A 20,013-nucleotide genomic window follows, 5' to 3' on the forward strand; every position below is an offset into this window, starting at 1 on the left:
TAAGTTAATAAAGGTATATTTAATTTTAAACTATAGTAAAATCATAGAATAATAAGTTTATGAACAATTTATAATTCTCTTTAAATTTTATTTTTGAAATTGCAAACACTATGAGAAAGTATTCATCATTCAAATGTCTTTCTACAACAAAAAATAATTGTCCACCTAATTTGGTCTTAAGGTGGCAGCCATAAACACAAACTAAGGGATGACATCTTATTTTGAATGTTAAATTTGCTCTTATAGGTACAAGTAGAAACTTCTAAATCTTATAGGAACATATAGAATCTTCTAAATATTAGGCGTGTAGTAGGTGAAGACCTTCCTAACTAAAGAAAATAATAGCAACTTCTTATCTTTGTGCATATGACCATAGTTGTGCATTTCATTTTATAATCATCCTCTTCGATGTCAGTTGTAATTTTTTTAACCTTCCAAGTCTTTCACATTCCTCTTTTCAAATACTAATTGGAAATCTTTATTTCACTTAAGTTATCCTTCAAGTTAATGTTAGGAGTAGTCGCCTATATTTTTTTTAATCAAATCTTTAGCCATACTTGAAGTTGCATTTCTATTATCAAACACCCTTCTTCCACATGTGTGTTTTGCTTTTAAAATGTTGAACACGTAAGTTTTGTTGAACCAAGTGGTGTTCATGCTTTGAAGAATCCAAACCCTTTGAAGGATGATGAAGCCTTTGCAGTGCTTGGTGTTGTTGTGCTGGTTTAGTATAGTTCTGGGGTAGTTTGAATATTGTAATCCACCCATTGATCGAATCTAAAGCATAAGCATCTCAATCTTTGTGAAAGTAAAATGTTTTCAAACTAAGTTAAAACAACCGATTATTTTGTCGAAACAACCGATTGTTTATACTTAGATGTTTTTAGAAAAGATTGAAAATTGTTTTTTAAAATGGTTGAATTGTTAAGAACCAAAACAATCGATTGATTCGAAGAAACAACCGATTGTTTGTTTTGGGACCATAACAGAAAAATTGTTTTATGTTTGACTGAGCATTAAATGATTTGACCAATCTTTTAATGCAATTTAAGTGTTTGTTAAGATTTGATAACTAACTACATCTTTGAATAAATTCAGAAAAACAGATTTTGACAGAAAATCTTTGACAAGTTTTTGCTAAGAGTTTTTGAGTTTTTCAAAGAAGTTGAGATTGTTAAAAGTTTGTGATTGATCAAAGTTGTGGAATAGGATTCTGCTTGTATTGATTTCAGATTATCTTCTGTAACAAGTTTAATCCTTGTACTCTGTGAAACAAATTTCGTTTTTGTGTTTGCTGAGATTGGCTGTGTGTTCTTGAGGGGATCAAGATCAGCAATCTTAGTGTTGGTGTGTTGGCCAAGGAGAGTGTGTGTCTTGAGGTGTTCAAGGTCATTCTCTTGGTTGTTGTGTAAGTGATCAAGTTGTGATTGCTTAGTGGATTTCCTCAGGGTTTCTGAGAAGACTGGATGTAGCTCTGGGTTTGGAGTGAACCAGTATAAACATTTGTGTACAATCTCTCTATCCCTATCTCTTTAAATTCAGTTTTGTTTGTTGTTTACTGGTATAAACAACCGATTGTTTATGTGAAACAACTGATTGTTTTTCTGGTACTGCTGTTTTGTTTGTTGTTTTTGGTAAACTGAATTTCTTATCAATTGTTTCCTGAGATAAATTCATTTTTGTTTCCAAAGTTTGCGAAAATCTTCTTTAAATAATTCACCCCCCCTCTAGTTTAAAGTCATCCATTCTAACAAGTTTAAGTACCAAAATATGACATCCCTCCTAAAAAAACACCATAAATAAAGGTGGGTGGACTGGTGGACTGACCTGTCCCACCCCACTTTTGTGGCCCAACGGGTTGGCGAGTTAGGCTTGAGGAACCAATACAGGTTGACAAGTTCAAAATGTGGCAATTTCTCCCTAAACTATATCATTTTTTACATGCACCCAACATAAGTTTTTAAACCCAACTTTGCCCTTGTAACATATTTGCGTATGAATGTCAATATCCAGAAGTCACATATTTGCCTACGGATATTGGCATCCGAAAGTGATAGTTTTGCCTACGAATATTGGTACACGGAAGTGTCATGCTTGCCTACAGATACTGTCATCCGAAATTGTACTATTTGACTGTGGATATCCATATCCAGAGCAAAAAATTAACTATAACCTTCCGGACATAAGCATATGGTACAACCTCGAATATGCACGTCCAGAATAGAAAAAACAGTTTCGGATATAGATATCCAGAAGTCACAAAATTTGTGAAAATTTATTGCACTGCATATCAGTTCCCGCAACCACAACTCTTCTCCTCCTTCGTGAACGACAACTCTTCTCCTCCTCTCCGTCGTCATGCCTTAGGAACTCAGTGGTGTGTGTTGGATGTCGTTGTGCCTTAGGTAGTTAGTGAATGTTGAGTGCATAAGGTTGAGTATAGGGGATGCATTGTTGTAGTGGAAACCTAGCTTTCATTTCATTAATGATACAATAGACATTTCACATAGTTCATTAAGGCACACAACCATTTTACATAGTGCGATTGGGTGTAGGTCAAAAGTGGTATGGTGTAGGGAGAATCTGCCTCAAAATGTTAACCTATTTCACCTAAGTGATGATGAGTTGGCGGATCATTCCGTCAAGTTCGATCCACTTCATCACTTCTAAAATAAAGTTGTATTGTTCATCCACTTAATAAACAATATAATTTGATTAAAAAAGTTCATTTAAAATGATAATGTAATGCATAAGTTAATAACATTAAATTTAATTTTAAACTATAGTAAGAAATTATACTTAAATTAAAATCATAAATAAATATATATTGGCTAATTTATTTAAAAGCATATTCACTTATTTTTTTTAAATCAATTCAAAATTTAACATGCAAATAACAAAGAAAGTATGACACGAGAACTTTTAAACTTAAAAAAATCCTATAAACATGTTTATTTTTATAACAATTTTAGAAAAAGGTTGACATAAAATCTGTAAGTTAAATTCTCACATAAAAAAACATTGTTATGGATAAAAGGAAAGCTTTTGTAAGTTTGTTGTCTAGAATAAAATTATCGCGCTTGAAGAATACACGTGATATAAATAAATACGCTATAATAATTTGTCTTGGCGTGTAGTGAAAAAAATGACAAATATTTCCACTTCTTTTGTTTTTCCTTACATCACCAAAGATGAACACGTCACAGCTTTTTTCTTTTTCTAATTCGTATATTCACAATCACATAGTAAGTAATAAAAAATAGAAACTTATTTTAAATAAAATAAAATATCATTTAAGCACACAAAAAAAAAATACTATTAATAACATTTATTTTTTAAGTAATTTAAATATAACAAAATGTATATCCGACGCTTTCAATTTTGAGTACCAATAAATAATTTGAAGCTTTGTTTTAACTTATTAGGAAATAAATGGTTTCACACTTAGTATATGAACATAGAGCTCCTTGTTTTTCGTAAACTTCACTTTAATTGGGAATGGAGGGAAATAAGTTAGTGCCCCACGATCTTAGGACTAGGACTGTGCATGTTACAGTTAAGCGCAACTTATTATTTTATTTTTTCTTTTTTTTTTGGTTTTCATTTTTATTCTTTTAGTAATTAACTTGCACCTCCCTTTTGTCGTTCTCTCTCGAACAAAGACACGACGACAACCACCACCACCACCGCACCATTGCCACCGATCAAAACGCCGTCGTTTTGGACGTGGTGTGGAGATTCATTGCGGCATTTGATTCAATTTCACGTTCTCGTGCGGTTAGTGCCAGATTCACATTTCACGCAACTTAGGTACCTTCATTTCTTCCAATTGAAGTTCCGTTGCAATTTCGGGGGGAAGATTCCACGATTGTACCTGCTACAGCTTCAATTTTCGATGCCTTGATTAAATTTTATCACGAAAATACGTGGATTGTGTTGCAGTTTCGTTTTCACGATTGATGCAAGGGTTTCTCGGAATTTGCAGTAGACGCCCGAATCGGATAACCGACGAGGGTGGTGGTTTTGATTCGTGTGTGGATTAGGGTTTTCGGGGAAGGTTTTAGCATTTGTAGGGTTTAAGTATGCTTTAGCTGGAGATCTACTTCAAATCAGCGCGTTTCCCCTTGGGGGGAATGATTATGGTAGGTTGAGAATGGTGAGGCTCTTAGGATTGACTCGTGGGGAGGTTGAAGAACCCAGGGAAATTGTGTCGAGGTCTAATTTGACAAGTGAGTCCAGTGAAAATGGATGGCTCATCAGGTTCTTTGACTCATCGTTCTTCTGTGAGTGGATTGCTGTTAGCTATCTGTACAAGCATGACCACTCCGGGGTGCGTGATTACCTCTGTAATAGAATGTACACACTTCCCTTGCACGGAATTGAGAGTTATTTGTTCCAAGTATGTTACATGATGATACATAAGCCAAGTCCATCTTTGGATAAGTTTGTCATAGACGTGTGCTGCAAGTCGCTTAAGATTGCTTTGAAGGTGCATTGGTTCTTATTGGCGGAGCTTGAGGACTCCGATGATAATGAAGGAATTAGTAGGATTCAGGAAAAGTGCCAAATTGCAGCCACCTTAATGGGTGAGTGGCCGCCCTTGATACGGCCTCACACTGCTTCTACAACTCCTGCTGGCAGGAACCAAGTTTTGAATAAGATATTCTCATCAAAACAGCGATTGTTGTCACTAACATCTTCACCGCCTACTCAGAGGTCTCTCTCATTCTCACCTTCATCAGGGAACCATTTTCAGGAGGATGGTAGTGTGCAATCTCCTGAGGAAAACAAGTTATTTAAGAAATTTATACCAGGTCCAAAAGTTAGAGATGCTTTGCTCTTTAGAAAGTCAGTGGAGAAAGATGACGATGAGTCTGAAAAAGATGGTTTTTTCAAGAGGCTTTTAAGAGATAGCAAGGGTGAAGAAGAGTTGGGTCAGAAGATTCGTGATGCTTTTCTCTTCCGTAAGTCTTCTGAGAAGTGTGACGAAGATTCTGAAAAGGATAATTTCTTTAAAAGGTTCTTAAGGGATGGTAGAGGGGATGATGAAGAATCTGAAAGGGATGGTTTCTTTAGAAGGCTCTTAAGAGACAGTAAAGGTGAGGATGAGGATTTGCCCTCTAGTTCAGATGGATTCTTTAAGAGATTGTTTCGTGATAGCAAGAATGATTCTGAGGATAGAACACCCAATAAGGTAATGGAGGATGAAGAAAAAGAGGGTTTTTTCCGAAAGTTTTTCAAAGAGAAATCTGAGGATAAGAAGGATGGGAATGATGAAGTAGATATTGCAAATTCTGAAGAGAAGTGTGCAAAGCCTGCTGAAGATGATGAAAAAGAAGGGTTTTTCAGGAAATTCTTTAAGGATAAATTTGATGACAAGAAAGATACTAGTGACAAAATTGAAGATGGTACAACCAATGTTGAGGAAGAACCTTCTGAATTTTCTTTGTTCAAAAGAATTTTCCGTGTGCATCCTGAAGACGGTAAAAGTAGTTCAGCCAGTGAAAACAATGGTGGGTTGTATGAAAGTAGTCCAGGTACAGAGAATTTTTTCCGCAAATTGTTTAGAGACCGTGACCGATCAATTGAAGACTCTGAGCTATTGGGGTCAAAAAAGCAGAAAGAGGTGTGTTGAACGTACATTAACCATTAACATTTAGTTTATCTGTGTATTAGTTTAATGTAAAACCAAAATCTGTTAATTGAACACATCTTAAGGCACCCCAAATAACTTTTTTTAGGCTATACAAATTGCTTAATGCCAATATGACATCTGATACAAATCATTTTACAGTATCCATTTCAATTTGAACATCCATTACATTTTTAGCAACCCCATTATTGGCTACCTGCACACCTTATCAATAACAGTCATATTGTGGGCAGGGGTGCACAACATTGCATTCATGATGGGTGCTTAAGAGATGATTGTAATTGTGGGTTAGGTTTAGAACCTAGAAGTGTAATATTAGTACTAATGCATCCTGAACTCTGTTTTCACATTCTTCATACTTTTGGTGTTTTTAATATTAGACACATGGTAATTTCCATATAAATTTTATTCCTTCACTGAAATTTTTATATTACTTTGGCAGAAGCATCCTGGATCGCCAAAGCATCAAAATGAGAAATCAAGAATGAAACCCCCGCTTCCAATTAATCCATCACAGTTCCGGAAAGGAGCTTACCATGAATCATTGGATTTTGTGCTAACATTATGTGAGACATCATTTGGGCTAGTAGATGTATTTCCAGTAGAAGACCGCAAAGATGCCCTGCACGAGGTTATCTCCTTACATTTTCCTTTAATGTTTTTTTTTATCTAATGCTACTGACACGTACATATTCTTTGTTATTCCTGTCTTTCAAGTCACTTGCAGAGATCAATTTACATTTAATAGATGCTCACAATACTGGAGGTACTTCTTAACTCTTAATGGTAGTATTTAGTGATGTTAATTGAACTAAACGGATTCCACCAATATTTTGTCATGCCTTTCATCTTAGCATATTACATGTTATTGCCAAAGAGTTTGAAAATTTTCAGAGGCAGTATTTTAGTCCCAAAGAAGATATATTGATACACTTAGCTCAGGGTAAATGAGAGATTGCACTAGGTAGTCAAGGAGAGTTGGTTACAGGGAATGAAGAAATATAGGAAGTTTGCTTGCATCATGGGGGAGGGGGATTGATTACAATTTTGTTTTTATCTTTTTAGCTATAACCGGGCTGAGGTATTAGTCACCCCTGAAGGAGCTATGCTCTGGGGATTATAGGAGGATACTCTTGTAATTGGTCATAGTCAGTAAATAGTACATCATTTCATACCAATTTGTCTTTTGCTTCCGAACACAGTGATGCCACCTTTCGAGGTGAAAGATCGAAAGAGCTTTTATGTTTTTGTCTTCTTCTTTGATTAGAATATAACCGTGATAAATCAAGCAGATTGGCAGTGTTTTTCTTTTTGTGTGGTGGAGAAAATGGTGAAAATTTCCATACATGATCACTTTTTGTGTTTCATATCTCTATGAGTTAATGTACAAAAGCTAATGTGATATATATTTTTCGTAGAGGAACCAGTGTTTATTAGGAGTCCATTTCTTAGAGGAACCAGTGATATATAATTTTATATTATGTACTGGAAATAATTGTCTCGTATAGTTTTTACTTGTTATGCTTGGACTTTGGATTGGTGCAAAGGAGTCAAATGTGATACTAGTTTCCATTGTTAGAATTTCTTAAAATATAATGGAATACATTCCATCTCATTCCATCCAACACCCTTTTTTTTTTTCTCTCTCTCCATTTTGGGGGATATATGGTGAAAGCATTTTCTGGCTCACCATAAAAGTATCCTAAAAATGGACTGGTAACTTTTTTTCCATTTTGTTCCTCTGCCTTCGAGGATGTAAACACTCCTTAGGAGGCTTAAAAAATCCTTTTTATAACTTTTCTTTTACTAGTCGGATTCACAACTTTACTGCAGTTGCACTGGATTCCCATGCTCTAGTAAATTTCGTGCTCAGTTTCCAGTGCTCCAGCATCTTGCAATTGAATATTTAAAGACTATCCTAGGCTTCAACATCAAATTTTCAATATGATATGACATCAAGTCTTCATTGTCATGGCCTATGGCACTGGATCATGCTTCCTTCCTTTTCTTTGATAATTAGCTTTCTTGAACATAAGTATGAAATTCAAAAGCATAAAATATCTAAACTTAAGTTATGATGAAGAAAATACTAACAAAATAACCAAAAAATAAAAATCAATGGAAGCAAACAAATACAATAACTATTGAAAACTGGGACAAGAGCTAATTACTAAGCATGAAGTATCATCTTTGAACCTAATTGTTATATGTAAAATGACCAAAGTTTCTAATCTAAACATATTCCATTCCACTCAGTCGCTCACCAGTAGATAACCTAACATTACCTAAAAGTATGCAATTTTGATGTATCATTTCTGTTTTGTATTCCCTTTGCTGGTTTGCTTTCAGCTTTCATTTATCCTCTTGCTTGTATATGAGTCTTGTTTTTCCAATATTCCTAGGAGTTTGCTTTCCATTAGGAAAGGGCATGTATCGTGTGCTTCATATACCTGAAGATGAAGCTGTTCTCTTGAATTCTAGGGAGAAGGCACCTTACATGATCTGTGTTGAAGTTTTGAGATGTGAAATGCCAAGGTAATACTTGGATAATATTCCTCATGCCTTGTGGAAAATGTTGCGCTTTGTAAAATACAAACCATATTTCTGATACACTGCCCTTCCTGCAAAACACTTGTTATAGCAATTCCAAGGAGACATCTAGTTCTCAGAAACTTTCAAAAGGGGGGATTCCTTTGGCAAATGGAGATGCTTTCTTTCAAAAACCACCCCCTTGGGCATATCCATTATGGACAGCTCAAGAAGCATATCGCAATAGCAATGATAGAATGTCCAGATCAACTGCTGAGGCTATTGACCAGGCAATGACCCATATGCCTGATGCAAAAGTCAAATTTGTTAGTGTGAATCTTTTTGTGGAAGCACCATTTCGTAGTCGGTCAGAGAATACTGAAGCAGATCTCTGTGGTCCTTCAGTTTACAGAGACCGTATACAAGAAGTGGCAAAGTCAGGTCATGACAGTGATATGGAGTGGGTACAAGTAGTGTTGAAAGCTGATCCTGGGATAAAAATGGAAGATATTGGGGATCAAACCCCAAAACGGAGGAAGGAACATCGACGTGTTCCAAGTACAGTGGCAATAGAAGAAATAAAGGTGAGTCTTTAAGTGTAATTTAGGGATATTGGTGATGATATCCCATTACATGATAATTTAATCAAGAACATGATAAATTAAACTATGCATGCATGCAAGACACAAATTCTTAGTAATATAGTAACCAAAAGTATGGATTATGTAAAGTCATTCTGTTCAGTGAAAGATTCTGCTTTTCACACCATGACGTGTAGTGTATGTTTGGATTGGATTATGTTTAGTGGTTATTTCAGTAACCCATTATAAATATAATTGATTATATGAAATAAGTTTAGGTTTAAATATATTGGTGAAAAGTAAATCTATATAATCTATTTTGTTTGGGTTGTCTAAAATAATTGTTTTTTAATAGTAAAATTACAGGAAGGGGTAAGAAGTTAGTTGTATGTATTTAAATTAATCAATTAATCAATTGTTGATAAAATGGGAAAGCAAAAGTTAATTAGAAAATAATCCCTTATCTTTTAGTCTTAATCTCCCAAATCTTGCTTATTTGAGTTAACATTTTTCTTTGTAATAGGAATAATCTAAGATTAATTATATAATTTTCACCAATGGTACCAAACAAAACAGAATACGATTATAAACAGTTTACATATATGTGTGTGTGTATAAACACATACATACACAATATAAATATATGATAGATTTGACACGCACATATAGAGAGAGAGTGTATAATCTCTGAAACTAATCAAATCCAAACTTATACAATATAAATATGATATATTTGAAATACAAATTGATTGTTCATGTCTTTATTTGGCATTTCCCATTTCAAATTACTATTTTTTTAACATTTTAAATTTGCTAGGCTGCGGCAGCAAAGGGAGAAGCACCCCTTGGACTCCCTTTGAAAGGTGCTGGTCAAGAAGATTCATCAGATGCACCAGCAGGGGTAGGACAATATTGTTGTAAGTTTTTTTTGTTTAGCCATAGAAGTACGAAGTTGTTATGCATAACATGATTCCTCTAAACAGGCTAATGGAATTATCCCTAAAGCTAGTGATGCATTGTCTGGTGAACTTTGGGAGGTAAAGAAAGAGAGGATCCGTAATGCTTCTGTCCATGGCAATGTACCTGGTTGGGACTTGCGATCTGTATGTATATTCATCAATCCAAAGAATTTGCTTTATTTCTCATTATTTTGTAATGTCATGAAGACCTGAATTTAATAAAATAGAAATGAAATGCATGGCCACACACATCACCCAAAGAAAAGTGTTTTCTTTATTTACTAGTTTTCTATTGGAACTGTTATCCAAGTCAGAAAATAATGTTTTGCAATTGTAATTGTGTATGAATTATAGTTTCTAGCAAGGTTGGTTACAGTGTTGCTAAATAGCCACTATTGCTGCTTTTGCATTGTGGAATTCCGCGGTTCTGTGATTGCAACTCTGTCCACTATTGTTGGCTGTGACATTCATTCTGCATCCTATTGTCATCTCTGGCGAACCTCTCTCCCATTGAACTTGAGTTAATATTTGCCTGTTTTTATGCATTTTATTTTTATTTGCATAAAACAAAATCTGTTTTAACATATGTAATTGATATATATATATATATATATATAATTTATTTAATTTGCTTTGACTTCTGCTATTTGCCTGAGGTAACATGTATTGGCTTTCCACCATTTCCGTGATTCACATTTGATAATATTGGCTGAGAACTTTGTACTGCTATACATTATATTTTTTAACCTAGTGTAGTGCATTTAATCCTTTTCTGAAAAATATTTCAATCAAATAAATTTCTAAAATAACGAACCCTTTCTCTCAAAATTATGGATTTCCCTTAAGCAAAGTATTGGGTTTACTCTTGTGTAACAAGTAATCTATGCTTGGAGAGCTAACTGCCATCATGCTGCAAATGTTCACACCTTGAACATGATAGCTTACTGTGGAAGATACTTGCGGTCCTATACCAAATAAATGGTTTGTAAAATTGGATTTAATATTATCAATGAAAGAATAATCTAAATGAATATCTATGGATGTGCAATGCAACTATAACAAAGTTCAACAACTTCTTGACAAGTTATCTTTTTGTAAACATAATTTTTTGAGTGGGAATTTGGCTTCTCTGCAGTAAAATCATGCAGTATCCATTGTGATAAACCATTTATATTGGTCCCCATAAGAAAATAATCATGTATCACACCAAATTCAACCTTGCTATGAAATTTTCTTTATCAATTTTCTGTGATAAGGTTAATGATTAACTGTACCAAATTCTGCATGGTTTCTCAACAAAAAAATTAGTCTGGCACTGAAGACTCTTGTTGGGACAATGGGCTAGCCATGGAAATGTCTATACATTTGGCAATAAAGAAATATTTCCTTCATTCTTTGTGTATTGTTAGAGATTGTGAAATCTGTTTTATGCATATTATGACAGAATTCACATTCGAAGCAAGTAGGAGAGTATATATTTATATAGCAATAAAAACTTTGATTTTTCCAATTTGTTGAAGGCTACGCTATTACATTCGTGTCTTTATATATCAACATTGTTTTGTAGAGTAAATTGTGATCAGCTTTTTTCAAGATGAGTTATTTGATTATTCGATTTGAGGATGTGTGCTTTAAGATCACAAAACTTTTGAATATGATAGCAAAATTTCCACTTTATCTTAGGTTATTGTAAAGAGCGGGGATGATTGTAGGCAGGAGCATCTGGCAGTTCAACTTATTTCACACTTCTATGGTAGGTGGTCTCTTTCAGACTTTTCCTATGCCCCCTCATATTCTGAACTCACCATTCCTGTTCCACTGTTGTTCGCTGTGCTGCATGACAAGTACTTTTGCCTTTTGTAACTATTTTGTCTTTTGGTGTTTGTTTTCCATGACAAGAATATTATTTATGAATATGGTTTTAGAATGTATCTTATATTTCCCTGCACCCTGCATACCGATTCTTTATAGCATGGCTTCCTTTTTTGGATAAAATTTCATTTTTAATATCTGTTGATTTATAATTTGCCTATGCTTTCGTGTATTGAGTGTGCTCTGAATGACAGAAATAGGGATCTTTGTTTAGCATGTGTAAATTCTTCTGACTAATAACCTGTTATTTCATTGGTTATGCTTTCTGCATTTGCTATGAGCATGTCATGAGTAAAATGACCTTGCGATGTAAGGAGGAGAGAGGGGAATGTGAAAATACCTAAACTATAAAACTCATTTTGAGTTACTCCTTTGTTTCCTTTCTATTCACACTCCTTTCTGGATCCAAAGCAAGCCTTTAAGCAGCTGAACCTGCTTTACTTCAGAACTTTCGTTCTCTTTCCATTTGACTGTTATATAGGAAATCAAGCTAAAACCAAGTCATGGAAGATCCTATTCTTCTACAAACAAATGTATGTCATTGTGATCTCTGTTTAAGTTCCATTTTCAATGTGAACCTTGAGACATGTTAAATGCACTTGATTATAGTTGTCAATGCAGTAGTTGCGAATTGATGTGGAAATATGTAAAATCAAGAATGGTATTTTGTAGTTGCACCTAAGATTTGTTGATGATGCATTATTGAATCTTATTTTACTATATTCTTATACCAGGTTACTTCAGAATGATGCAGCAGTTTCTTCACTGTGTTTCTTGTTATGTTGCTTACTATCATTACATTTTATGCCAGATATTTTCCAAGAAGCTGGCCTACCTCTCTGGCTGCGCCCATATGAAGTATTATGTACTTCTTCTTACACTGCTCTAATTGAAACAATTCCAGATACGGTGATTCCATGGTTACATACTTCATATATATTAAACTTTTACACTTTTTGTCTTCACTAATTATTAAATGTATGTGATTTTTTAGGCTTCTCTACATTCTATAAAGAGTAGATATCCCAACATCTCAAGTTTACGTGATTTTTTCATTGCCAAGTATCAAGATGATTCTCCAAGTTTTAAACTTGCCCAGGTAATGTAGAGATTCAAAGATTCACTGTATTATTGCGGATGATCTTGTTCATCTTATAAGTTGCAATACTTAATTGAGCTTGTGTTCCACTTTCTAAAATACCGTTTGTCATTTAATTCCATGTTTTCTTAAGTAGACAGATAAAACTTTCACATAAAGAAAATAGCTTAATTGAAATATGTATATCCTGGTTATTCATTTTCCTATTAGTTTATCTGGGGAGGATTTTTATCCTTCTTTGTCACAAGATCCCAATCCACCTCATGATCCATGACTAATGCATACGCTAGGTATTAAATTCCAAGTCAACCTAACTAACCTGGTCACCTAAAAATTCCAAAATACTAACTTTGCACAAATATTTAGTTTACCATATGTACATCTGTCTTAAGAAAAGGATTCTATTGACAAACATCCCAAAACAAAATCACAGTCATGTTATTAACCAGTGGTGTTCCTTTTTTTCTTTTCTTCTCCTAGGTAATCCTGTCTTGGATGTACTATAGTAAGTTTTCTTTCAGTACATTCACTTACAAAATGCATTGTACCGTTATTTGTTACTTCTTCTGTCCCATCTACCCTTTTTCCTCCGGCATAATTTTCTAGTGCAATTTAGGGTTTAGGGTTTAGGGTATTTAATTTAAAGGGTTATCCCCGTACTCCCCTTTTTCTTTTGAATGTTGTTCCTTTCATCATTTAATAAGCCTGTTATATAGTGACAACACCTCTATTTTATGTTAAAAATACAGGAGACAATATCATTTGATTCAATCTTCAATGATTTATTTACGTGTTTTTGTTTCAGAGGAACTTTGTAGAAAGTATGGCTGGATATTCCCTGGTTTGCTACCTTCTGCAGGTCTGAAACTTTTTATTATGCACATGCATACATTTTTTAAAACTGGTGTATTTCCTGGTTAATTGCAATTCAAATCATATTATTTTACTTTTTGTTGTTATTGAAGATTTTGTACCCACTTCTCATCTTTTGCTGTTTTTTTAATTTAAACCAGGTGAAGGATAGGCACAATGGGAACCTCTTAATGGATGAAGAAGGTCATATTATACATATTGATTTTGGCTTCATGCTTTCTAATTCACCTGGTGGTGTTAATTTTGAAAGTGCACCTTTCAAATTGACCCGAGAGCTTCTTGAGGTAAAAGTGAAATTGTTTGCTGGTTATCTACACCTATACTTGAGTGTCAATTTGATTATTTAGACACTTGCTAGCTTTCCTCTATGCACCTAACAGAAATAATATAACTGTGCTAGGTCATGGATTCTGATGCTGAGGGAATTCCCAGCGAGTTCTTTGATTATTTCAAGGTAAGGCACGCGCCCACACACACACACAACACACAGAGTATATAATGCATATGTATATTATATTGTGTGTGTGTGTGTATATACAGATAGAGAGAGTTAAGTGTTAATTTTGGCATTAAAAGCATACATGGATTGTTAAGATTATATGGGTTAAATCTGTCCATTTTAATTGTGGTCAAGATTTATGGTTTTTTAGTTGCACTGGCTCTTAATTTTGTCTGGTTCTGTTTCGTGATGTAATCCAGGTTTTATGCATTCAAGGCTTCCTTACCTGCCGTAAGCATGCTGAGCGTGTTATTCTTCTTGTTGAGATGTTGCAGGTAATGTAAATATTAGCTCCATGTGGCCAATTGTTGTCCAATATTTACCATGCCTGTGTTCATTGACAAAGTTCCAATTTCTCGTAAGGGAACAACTGGCTGTTATATTCTATTGTAGTAATTAAGAAATAAGACACACCTTTAGAATTACAGATATCAAGATCGTATCTTTATAATTAGAAATATCAAGATCATATCTATATATTTATTATTAGAGGATAGCAAATATCCTCTATTTATTTTATAATTTTCTTTTTCTCAATATTAATAAACCATTTGTGCTGTCAAAGAGACACACGGTTTTAGTCCAATGATTCTATTTATCTTTACAGTTTAACATGGCATTTAGAGCCTTTTGGAACCTGTGTTTTCCTCGTGGATCACTATCCTTATAGGAGATTTCTTGGGCAAACCCTTAGTTCGCTCACTATCCCTTAATGTCTCCCAGGTTGCATCGTCCCTATCTGCCCAACCATACAAAGCATGACACGAAGTACCCATCCAACTCCCTCACGTGCTAAAACTCAATGCAGTATGCTAGCCTTGCTGGCAGATGTGGTGTCTAACATTTGTCCACCTCTCTCCTAGTTCGCCTTCTTTGTGCGCCCTCACCCTTGTAATGGTGGCTCCATCGAAGTTGATTTGGTGGTTCTCCCTTATTTTTCTCTCTCCTGTGATTATTTTGACTTTTTGTTCGTATCTGATGAAAAAAAATATAGATTGGAAAAATCTCTTCTAATACCATGCGTCCAACAAATTCTCCCATTTTTTTAACCATATTGTCTTCTAACTCAACTGTGCAGTGTTCTCAAATCCAATATCCAGACCTCATTCAAACCTATCTAACGTTCTCATGAGGCATGTGCATCAGTTAAGAGTGAGGTCCATGCCCTCTATACCAATGACACCCAACACCTATATTGTGTTTGCCAAAACCTCCTAACACTACTTGCATCATTATTCCGAATGGAAATGCAGATTGACCCTCCCCGCATTTAGCCTACAAAAAGTAGGTTGGGCAGCCTGCATAAACAAACCTTAAGAAGAATCTATATGCAATAATAATTTTGTTTTAATGTTTTACATCTTTGTTGCACCCATGAGTTTATCATTGACAATAAAATTTAAATAAGCTAAATAAACATAAGATTAACATCTACGTCAAATAAATATGTCAAAGTTAAATCTTTCATGAACAAGGAAATGTAGAAGGAAATATTATTGTCTAAGCTACTAAAAAACTATAGTTATTAATTATCACCGTGTATTGATTTCAAAAGCATCATTGTTGTTGTTCCATTTTAATAATATTGAAATATTACTGCGGGTTATGCGGGCTAACGTACCCCGTCCTGCAGGTTATGCAAAACGGGCCTAAGCGGGCCATTGAGTTAAAATACTAAGTCCACCTTGCACTTTTTTCTACATGATGGCGGAGTGATCCGTATGATCCAACCCGCATTGTCATTCCTAATAATCATGATTTGATGGCCTATGTTTGTTTACCTTGGATGGGTTCATGTTGCATTACATGATTTTAATGAGCTCCTACCACCCTTTGTTTACCATGGACGAGTTCATGTTGCATTACACGATTTAATGAGCTCCTACCACCCTTCACAAATTTAAAGAAGGAACATGAGAATAAAAGTACTTCTTTATGACTTTAGGTTTGTATGACTTGTCTCTCAAGAGTATGTTGCTACACATGATCAAATTTTGGGATCACCAATAGTTCCTACTGTGGCTTCTGCCCATCTGCACTTCTTGGTATTCCTCTAAAGGCTAACATGAAGACTCATAACTCTTTTGTTGGGGACACCTCTACATTTTCTCACAAAGCAATAGTCATGGGCACTTTCCTCCAATATACTAACCTAAGCTATCATTGTCTCTCCCAATTCCTAAGTCCCTAGCTGAAGATTTTTCTCACTCAGAGTGGCAACAAGCTATCAATGAGATATGAGCCCTCCAAAGTAGTGAAACTTGAGAGTTGGTTTCTCTTCAAGTTGATAAAGCAATTGTTGTGTCAATGGTTGTACAATCTTAAAATTGGTCTTGATAAGAACATTGATCACTACAAAGCTCATCTGCTTGCCATAGGATATACGCAGATCTACGAACAAGATTACACTGAGACATTCTCCGTTGTTACTAAAATGGCATCTATTTGCCTTCTCTTTTCCATGATAACTAATAGTCATTAGACTTTATTCAACTTGGTATCACAAATGTGTTTCTCCATGTAGATCTTAATGAGTAAGCAACCTCCTAGATTTGTTGTTCACGGTGAGGCGCCTAAAAAGGTGTGTTGTCTTTGCAGGTCCCTTTATGGCCTTAAATAATTGTCTTGTGCCTGGTTAGATGTTTTTCTAATTGTCATTCAAAACTTTGGAATGATACAGAGTGAAGCTAATCATTCATTATTGTACCATCATTCTCCCTAAGAATGTATCTACTTAATTGTATATGTAGATGACATTGATATCACAAGTATTGTATCTTGCTCAATTTCAGACAAAATGCCTTCGTCAAATGTGGTATTTCCTTGGCATTGATGTTGCTTAGTCCAAGGGTGGTTTGGTCATATCACAGGAAATATGCTTTGAATATTTTAGAAGAAACAAGGATGTTAAATGCTAAGTCGGTAGACACACCCATAGATCAATATCGAGTCGTATCGTATCGAATGTGACTCATCCTGACATTTTCTTTGCAAGGTGCGTAACAAGTCAATTTGTCAAAACCATTGGGATATAGTTTTACAAATCCAAATATTATTAATAATGTTCTTCACAAAGGCCTTACTTATGAAAATGAGGGGAATACTCAAATTGTTGGGTATTTTGATGTTGATTGGGTAGGCTCACCTAGTGATATATGCCCTACTTATGGGTATTTTGCTCTTGTTGGGGATAATTTAATATCTTGGAAAAACAAGAAACAAAATGTTGTGCAAGATCAAGTGTAGAAGCAAAATAAATGACAACGACTTTAGTCACATGTGAACTCATGGCTAAAGCAACTTCTCAAAGAACTTTTATTTGAAAAAAATTCCGAAATGCATCTTGTAAGTGACTTCCATGCATCATCACACACTGTCTCTAATTCTGTCATTTATGAAAGAACTAAATACATAGAGGTAAATTGTAATTTCATAAGAGAAAAACTAGAGTGAGATATCACTAGTAGACTTGTCAACTTTAGTGAACATTTGACCTACATATTCACCAAATCTCTAAGATGACCTAGGATTAATCACATTTGCAGCCAGTTGATCACATGAATTTTATGCCCCAACTGGAGGAAGAATGTTATAAAAACAGAAATAAGGATCGTATCTTTATAATTAGAAGTATCAAGATCATATTTGCATTATTCTATGATCATATCTTCATTATTAGAGGGTATCAAATCTTCTCTATTTATTGGGGTTTAGGGTTTAGAGTAGAGCTTTGTGATAGAGGATGAGAATCAATCTAGCAATTCTCTGTAGATGGTGTATGTTCTAAATTTTTGGGTTAAGGAATGGTGGATCAGTAATATCCAGCATGACTGTTAGCTCATTTGAATAAACCATATAGTTATTAGGCTGTGTATGCAAGATTTATGAGGTCACAGTTTAATCTAGAAAAAAAATTTAAAAGAAAAAGTTTGCTGTATCCTCGGGAATGTTCTTCCCTCCAACCCAAACATTCTGGAAATGAAAAACAGCCTATTTCTAATAAAATATTGTGCAAAAGGCTACACCTTTGACCCATTACATTGTGCTTTTCTTTTTTTAAAAGAAAAGTTATTTTTAATTAAAGAACATGTTCAAAATTATAACATTAAATAATTTTTTCATGAAAAAAACTAGAGCATAGTTGCTTTAGTGTTTTTCTAGAAGTTAAAAATAGTAATAGCTAAAAGTAGCTATTTCTGAACAGTGCCTCCTAAAGTTGTTGCATCAGATAAACACTTTTTGTGGCAGCTTAAACAACGGCTCCTACATTTATTTGATCTAAGGTTAGAGAGATAGAGGTTCGAGGTTCCATATGTCCTTGCCTTTGTAGCCGGATGTAGCCTTATTTATTAATCTTAAATCATGATCCCGGATTTCACCTATATTGTAGCCGATCTTTTTCTAGTCTTGGGATTCAATTATGTGTACATTTTTTGTTGTTATTATGAACGTGGATGGGCATGCGAGGAGAAAATCAGGAAAATGCTTTCCCATTCATGCTTGATTTTCTAAGCTAATAGCTTTCTAATGTTGTTATCAGGACTCTGATTTTCCCTGCTTTAAAGGTGGTCCACGGACAATACAGAACCTACGAAAGCGTTTCCATCTCAATTTAACCGAAGAGGTTTTAATATTAATATTAGTTGCTCTCTTGACTAATAAGTGTTTTTGCCGGTTTGCTATATCTTTTTCTTTCTCCTGGCAGCAATGTGTATCTTTGGTGCTTTCCCTCATTAGCAGCAGCCTGGATGCATGGCGGACAAGGCAGTATGACTATTACCAGAGGGTTTTGAACGGGATTTTGTGAAATAGTTTGTCAATGGTGATCGTTTGCTTGTTCCCTTTTGACTAAAGCTCGCACGGTGATTGTTCATCAATTAAGTATTTGCTTTTATAAGTCATTGGAGGATGGTTGGTTCACTTATGGCTTTAGAGTTTCTGAGAAGTAAGAATTAATAGGTGGCAGAGTGCGGCTTCTATTTTCCTTGTGAGGGTGGGAGGAAGATTCTGACGCGCAAAACTTTCCAGTCTTATGCTAAATTTACTTGAGCAGAATCTTTTTGATTTTTTCATCCTTGTTTCTTGTGAATGAAGCTCTACTGCCTGGAGAAATTGCATAAGCCCCTTAAATACTGAGATGGTGCAAATTGTACAGATATTTTAGCGGGAAAACGGACCAGATTTATATTGGATGTGGATATGAGTTCTTTGTAAACTGTTTGATTGATTCATCAAGGTCTTGGGGTTGCGTTGAGCTGCTCAGCATATACTAACCTGTTATCATTTTGGATATCTGTTAACATGGGCAGACCATCAGTAGGCAAACTGCTGTTATCTTTTCTGATCTCAGCTGATCTATGACGTCTGTCTTCCCAGAGTTGATTCTTCAATGCTTAAACTGGAAAATTGTTCTCAAAATTCTTTAATGATATTTGATTGTATCATGTGTAATCGATCCTGTTTACTATCACGGTGAAATTTGTTCACCTCCATATCTATCATAAAGTTTTCGTGGCATACTGTCTCTGGAGCTACTTTTCACTTTTCCTTTATCATAATAAACTATATTTACAACTTTTGATTTCACAAAGCACACTGTTTTGGAATTATATTTGTTGTTTATGCACACTTGGCAAATCAATCATTATTTAGAAACAAAGTTCCGTAACAGGTTCAAGGACATTCAAAAAATTGCTTATGATGCCTCAATTCGATATATTTGGTTTTGGAATATTTTATTTAGAAATTCAACAAAAATATCTACAATATAATAAAGAGGACTATTACATAATAGAATTTTAATGATGATATATAAAGAAAATAATGCTTGATGATAGAAATATCTAACCTTCAATCTTGGGTATTAGGAGAAGGTAGTCATTATTCTAGAAATATCTATCTGACACCCTAAATCCTAGATAAAGGGTACACAAATGCTTAATTACTGT

General features: G+C 34.6%; 1 protein-coding gene across 4 annotated transcripts; it reads left to right on the forward strand.

The window, feature by feature from the left end:
* The first annotated feature begins 3,452 nt into the window (after positions 1 to 3,452).
* Positions 3,453 to 19,582, forward strand: LOC137820097 (phosphatidylinositol 4-kinase beta 1). Of its 4 annotated transcripts, XM_068623906.2 has the most exons (17): positions 3,453 to 3,555; positions 3,663 to 5,626; positions 6,096 to 6,284; positions 6,371 to 6,419; positions 8,056 to 8,188; positions 8,295 to 8,766; positions 9,581 to 9,664; positions 9,747 to 9,866; positions 11,406 to 11,475; positions 12,406 to 12,503; positions 12,589 to 12,693; positions 13,499 to 13,552; positions 13,707 to 13,850; positions 13,967 to 14,020; positions 14,266 to 14,340; positions 18,606 to 18,689; positions 18,771 to 19,582. In XM_068623906.2, the coding sequence occupies exons 2-17, from the start codon at positions 4,154 to 4,156 to the stop codon at positions 18,870 to 18,872; spliced, it is 3,306 nt and encodes a 1,101-aa protein (XP_068480007.1). In that variant the 5' UTR covers positions 3,453 to 3,555; positions 3,663 to 4,153; the 3' UTR covers positions 18,873 to 19,582. The 4 variants fall into 4 exon arrangements, with proteins under 4 accessions (XP_068480007.1, XP_068480005.1, XP_068480006.1 ...); XM_068623904.2 differs by having other exon boundaries at positions 18,606 to 19,582; XM_068623905.2 differs by lacking the exon at positions 3,453 to 3,555 and having other exon boundaries at positions 3,559 to 5,626.
* The last annotated feature ends 431 nt before the right edge of the window (positions 19,583 to 20,013 follow it).

The sequence above is a fragment of the Phaseolus vulgaris genome, chromosome 9 (assembly GCF_051622355.1).
Source record: "Phaseolus vulgaris cultivar YP4 chromosome 9, ASM5162235v1, whole genome shotgun sequence".
In the NCBI taxonomy this organism is placed as follows: Eukaryota; Viridiplantae; Streptophyta; class Magnoliopsida; order Fabales; family Fabaceae; genus Phaseolus; species Phaseolus vulgaris.